General features: G+C 45.4%; 1 protein-coding gene across 1 annotated transcript in view; it reads right to left on the bottom strand.

The window, feature by feature from the left end:
• Positions 1–6211, bottom strand: part of LOC121534565 (MAGUK p55 subfamily member 7-like) — a 54121-nt gene continuing 47910 nt past the window's right edge. The window contains exons 17-19 of the mRNA XM_041841140.1: positions 3260–3368; positions 2888–3031; positions 1–299 (exon numbers count right to left, since the gene is read on the bottom strand). Coding sequence (XP_041697074.1) covers positions 90–299; positions 2888–3031; positions 3260–3368 — 463 coding nt within the window. The 3' untranslated portion in view covers positions 1–89. The remainder of the gene's footprint in view (positions 300–2887; positions 3032–3259; positions 3369–6211) is intronic.

The following is a 6211-nucleotide window of genomic DNA, read 5'->3' as shown; positions in this document are numbered from 1 at the left end:
CATTCCAGCCATTATTAGGAGCCATCCTCCCCTCAGCAGCCTCCTGTGAGTGTGAATGAGGCATGTTTGACCAGGCTCTTAAAGTGTGTTCAGCACAAGCTCTCTGTGTTCAGTTCGGTGTGACTGGTCCACTCCACAGGAATCCACTGAGGCTCCTCCGTCTCAAGCTTTTCCAGCTCCGCCCTCAGTTTGTTGAATGCCATGGCGAAATCGCCGTTGACGATGACCATCTCAAACAGGTGGCCGTACTGGCGATCCATGGCTTCTGCTGAGCTAATCATATCTTCAAAGTCCTCTTCCTGTGAGAAACAGAAAGTACATGTGTGAATTCTGAATTCATAAATTCTACAGCTGAATTCTCACCTGTAGGCCAATTGTAGGTCATGCTTTGGAAGGATGGTAGTATGGGTCTTTCCATCCAAAAACATGAGTTTTATCACTCACTGTCAGGTGATCCTGCCTTTAGCTGCAAAGGGGTTTATGTGAAATAAACCCTGCACTGTTGAAACATCACATCAATAAACACCAGCATAAGGCAGGGATGGGCAACTTTGATGAGGGTGGGGGCCACAAAAAAAAAACGAAACTCATCATGAGGGGCCGCAGTGGCTCGTGGGTCTGTGTACCCACATTTCCTGCAATTCTACACATTTTGCCATGGGGCGGAGAGAAGATTTTGCAATTTTATAACTAATTTCATGCAATTCTACTCATTTTGCCATGGGGCAGAGAGAAAAATGAGCTATCTTACAGTTAATTTCCTGCAATTCAACACATTTTGGCATAGGGTGGAGGCAAATGTTTTTAATATGATAACTTATTTACATTTACATTTACATCATTTAGCAGACGCTCTTATCCAGAGCGACTTACAACTTATTAACTTATTTAACTTATGATCAAATGGGAAAGTCGGTAATTCGACAATGCTTACTACAAGTTTAGATAGCTGGCAGCTAGACTAACTTACGAATCAAAATAAAATTAGCTGACATAGGATAATTGAGTGACTGCTGATGAACAACCAAATTTCGAAATGACACCTTGTAAGTTGTAAATTAATTAAATGTACGCAATGATTCTTCAAAAATATAACTTATTATTGCCTCATGAGCTTAGTTCAACTGTCATACCCCATCAGAACCCAAAATTAAAGCTTGTTTTACTAAATGTGAAAAAACACTAAATAGCCTCAAAAATGGTTTTCATCCATAGCTCTGTCTATGAATTTGAGAGTGGTTACATTACTCCAGCCCCATCCCTCATATCTTTACCGAAACAGGGGCGGGGAGATACTTTGTTTCAACTGCTGATTGACGCTTTAAGCATGGAGGCATATAATATGCTTAAATCGTGTTAGGCTCTGATGCCTGACATCGGACAACCTTAGACCACGGTCCAACCCAGATGTGTGACCCAATGTTTTCATAGAGGTGGCTGTGACCACAAACTGAATGAGAATACAGATGGGAGTTATGAGAGTGACCTGACAACATCCACCAAGGCCCTCTGCCCCACCCAGAGACACTCATATGCTGGCAAACAGATATGTTATTTTGGAACATACAGTGGGGTCCATAATTATTGGCATCCTTGATAAAGATGTGCAAAAAATACTGTATAAAATAATACAAATACTGAGCTATAATGTATGCTCCAAAAAATTCGGAAATTATATTATTTTATTGTAATACAATTGCTCAGAGAAAGAGATGTTGTTTAACAAGTAATGAAAAAATATATTTTTTAAGATAGCCGGTCAAAATTATTGGCACCCCTGTTTTCAGTACTCCAGCACCCTCCCCTTGCAAGGATAACAACACTGAGAATTTTTCTAAAATGTTTTATGACATTGGGAGTCGTCTAAGACCATTCCTCCATACAGAATCATTCCAGATCCTTGACATCCTTCGTCTGCCTTTTTCAATTCAAACCACAGGTTTTTAATGGGGTTCAAGTCAGGAGACTGAGATGGCCAGTGCAAAATGTTGATTTTGTGGTCAATTAACCATTTCTTTGTGGATTTTGACGTGTCCTTGGGGTTATTTTCTTGCAGTCAAGTGTCAGCCTCCTGGCAGAGGCAACCAGGTTTTTGGCTAAAATGTCCTACAATATACAGTCTTTTTTGCTCATCTTTATCAAGGATTCCAATCATGGACCCCACTGTATATGCAGCCCACCCAGCAGCCATTTTATTTGTGACCTTTTGGCCACTGACTACTCTTATAAGTCAGAGGATCAGCCATGTGTAAACTGAGGTGTGTGTGACCTCACACCACCTCATGCTTCCATGTTACAAGACCTGGGACACAAACATGTTTGATTATGTGTGTGTGTGTCCGACAAGTGAGAACAGATGACTTTTTTCAGTGTTCCCCTCCACCTTAATGATGACATGTACGAAAGCTACATTGCAGCAAAAACATAAAGAACAGTTTCCATTCAAACATAGGTTAAAAAAAAATATAATAATACTTACTTATTATGCATTTAAACAATTTGCGCACCATTTATGAATCATTGTAAATGTTAGTAAGCTAGTTATTCACATATGTATAAACAACTTTTAAATAATGTATTAACGATTCATCAGATTTATAAAGTATTTATAAACTATAAATAGCGCTCACTTTAGATCAGGGACTGCAAAAAAATTACTAATGATTAGGAAAATGGTTTATAAGGATCTATATTAAACACCTTATGAATGAGCTTAGGAATTATTAATAAATGTGTGAATAACTAGCTTTCAAAGAAAAGAGAATCCCTCACATTTACAAATGTAGGAGTACTGATTAAACTATTTATAAATGTCTTATAAATGGTTTGTTACTGAACGTTTTTATAAACTGTTACCAAAAACTGTTTCACCCAGCCTTGACATTACCGAAAATGTCTTTGTCAGTTTCGTCATATCTTGGGTGGAAATGAATTTAGCTTTCCTTCGGCTTAAACGTAGCTCCTGAATCGATGGTGGCTTCACAAAAACAACACACGGTTTGAACTCGGTTGTGTGCAAACGCTGTACAATCTGTGGTATTGAAAAGAGGGAAAGAGAGCCAAGCAGAAGGATAGAGAGAGAGACAAAGAGAGATTTGAATAAAATTATAGTTAAGAAGCACACAAATTAGGCCCCATGTCACCATTTTTATGACGTGATCATTAGAAGATTAATACATCTAATCAATCAAATCATTGGCTCCTTGAATTGTAATTTACTGGTCTGGGATTGTGATTGGCCTGCTGGCCTGTCACTCACATGAGGCTGCACATCGAGTAGGCACACCTTGCCCTCCCCTATGACCTTGTGCACCGACTCCAGACTGGTCCCGTAGTAGTTCCCTCTGTGCTCCCCATACTCTAAAAACCTGAGACACAAAACCATACAGAAACACTATTTAAAATTGAGCCAATCAAATATCAACTTAATGGAATACTTTGATATATGCTAAACGGAGGAGACTTACATGGGGAATTGATCCAAAATGCTAATGTGTAACGATCCCGGCAGTCTGAGTCGGGTCCTGTCTGTGGACTAGTTTTTCTGCTCGGGATCTCCAGTTTCCCGAGGGTTCTGGAACGCTCCGGGGAGCTCTCTTGATTTCCGCACCTGCATCCCATCAGCAATCTGCACACCTGGTCCTGATCATCACCCTTCTTAGGCTCTGGCCTAACATCCATTCCCTGCCGGATCGTTAGCCATGAACAGTAGGTTTACCAGAGTATCAGTCTTAGAGCCTAGCGTTAGTTTTGTTGTTTTTGCACCTTGTTGGTTTGTTGCTTACTTACCCCCGTTTTGTTCCATCTGCAGTCACCCGTCCGGAACCTTCATCCAACCTCTGCCTGGTGGTCGGCGGCTGCCGACCCAGGATGGGATCAACCACTGCACCCCCAACAACTAATCAACGCCGCCCGCTCTGTTCCCTGGATTATTCAGCATCACTCTTGAATTTGTAAATAAACACTCACCTTCGTTTCAACTTACCTTGTCCTGGTCTGCTTCTGGGTTCTGGCTTAGCAACTCGTGACAGAACGATCCGGCCAGTAATGAACCCAGCGGACCTGGACTCTGTTCGCCATGCCATTACCCAGCAGGAGAAGATGTTGGGCCATCATAGCACGGTACTACAGGAGATCGCGTTGTCAGTTCGGAACCTTTCTACCGGTCTGACGGAGGTCCAGAACCAACGCAAGTTTCCGGTGGAGGATCCACTACCGGTTTCACCCGTCTCGCCTGCCGCTTCTGAAGCTGTGTCCTTCCGTGAGCCCAAGGTTCCGACGCCGGATAAATATGAGGGGGAGCTGGGAAGATGCCGTTCCTTCCTTATGCAGTGTGGATTAGTGTTCGATCTACAGCCCTACTCTTATGCCACAGACAAGGCTAGGATAGCCTTTGTGATTGAGTTGCTGCGTGGTCGAGCGCTGGAGTGGGCTTCAGCCGTTTGGGAACGACAGGATCCCTGCATGGCTTCATACCAGGGGTTCACGGCCGAGATGAGGAAGCTCTTCGACCATTCCGTCCGAGGGAGGGACGCAGCTAGGCGCCTGTTTTCGCTTCGCCAAGGAACTCGCAGCGTGGCCGACTTCGTGATCGAGTTCAAGACGTTGGCTGTGGAGAGTGGGTGGAATGAGGAGGCTCTGCAAGCGGCCTTTACCAGGGTCTGTCGGAGCAGCTCAAGGATGAGTTGATCTCCTATCCGGAGCCTAGTGACCTGGACAGCTTGGTAGCCTTGTCTATTCGGGTGGATAATCGAGTCCGAGAGCGAAGGAGGGAGAAGCAATGGGTTCCGTCCAACCGATCAGCTTCTCAGGTTCCAGTCGGGTCGTCAAACTGCGCGGCTCGCTAAAGTTGGGAGGACTTTTAGCGAGCCAGTTTCGACCTCTCAATACCTCTGTCAGACCCCGTTTCCCGGCTACCCTTATGAACAGGAATCAGAGCTTAGCGATTAACGCTTTGTCGATTCAGGTGCCGATGGAAGCTTTCTAGATGCCGAGTTGGTGGAACAGCTGGGGCTTTCCAAGGAGCAATTGCCGGAAGCCATTGAAGCTACCACTCTGGACGGCAGTAGTCTGGCACGTATCACGATGAGGACTGAACCGGTTAAGATGCTGTTGTCGGGGAATCATTCTGAGATGATTTCATTCTTCATTCTGCCGTCTTCCCATGTTCCTCTGGTCCTTGGATACCCCTGGCTGAAGGAACACAATCCCACGTTCGATTGGGTGACGGGCAAGGTAACGAGTTGGAGCCTTGATTGTCATGCTAACTGTCTCAAGACTGCCTGCCCCCATTCGGTTCCCAGTCAGGTGATTGAGGCTAAACCCCCAGATTTGTCCCTGGTTCCCGAGACATATCACGATTTGGGGGAAGTTTTCAGTAAGCAGAAGGCTCTGTCACTCCCTCCCCACCGACCATATGATTGTGCCATCAACCTGTTCCCTGGAGCTGTCTACCCCAAGGGAAGGTTATACAGTATCTCCCGACCTGAACGTGAGGCTTTGGAGACCTACATCAAGGAGTCCCTAGCTGCTGGTCTCGTTCGTCCCTCGTCATCACCCCTGGGGGCAGGATTCTTCTTTGTGGGTAAGAAGGATGGCTCTCTTCGACCGTGTATTGATTATCGGGGGTTGAATGACATCACGGTCAAGAACAAGTATCCCCTGCCCTTGATGAGTTCTGCCTTCGACTCCTTACAGGGTGCTACGGTGTTCACCAAGCTAGACCTACGCAATGCGTATCACATGGTCCGGATCAGAGAGGGGGACGAGTGGTTGACGGGTTTCAATACACCGATGGGTCACTTCGAGTATCAGGTGATGCCGTTTGGACTGACCAATGCTCCAGCGGTATTCCAGAGTATGGTGAACGACGTCCTGAGAGATATGATCGGTCTCTTTGTGTTTGTTTACCTGGATGACATTCTGATCTTCTCGAAGGAACCTTCCGACCACGTCCAGCATGTCCGGCAGGTTCTGCAGCGATTGTTGGAGAATCGCCTGTTCGTGAAGGCCGAGAAGTGCGAGTTTCACGCCCACACGACATCCTTTCTCGGGTACATCATCTCCAGGGGAGAGATTAGGATGGACCAGGAGAAGGTTAGAGCGGTTCTGGAATGGGCCCAGCCCGGTACGAGATTGCAGCTCCAGAGATTTTTGGGGTTTGCGAATTTCTACCGCAGATTCATCCGGGATTACAGCCGTGTGGCCGCTC

Source organism: Coregonus clupeaformis, chromosome 21, assembly GCF_020615455.1.
Source record: "Coregonus clupeaformis isolate EN_2021a chromosome 21, ASM2061545v1, whole genome shotgun sequence".
NCBI lineage: Eukaryota > Metazoa > Chordata > Actinopteri > Salmoniformes > Salmonidae > Coregonus > Coregonus clupeaformis.
The sequence above is the reverse complement of the archived record's forward strand: the minus strand, read 5'-3'. Positions and strand labels throughout refer to the sequence as shown.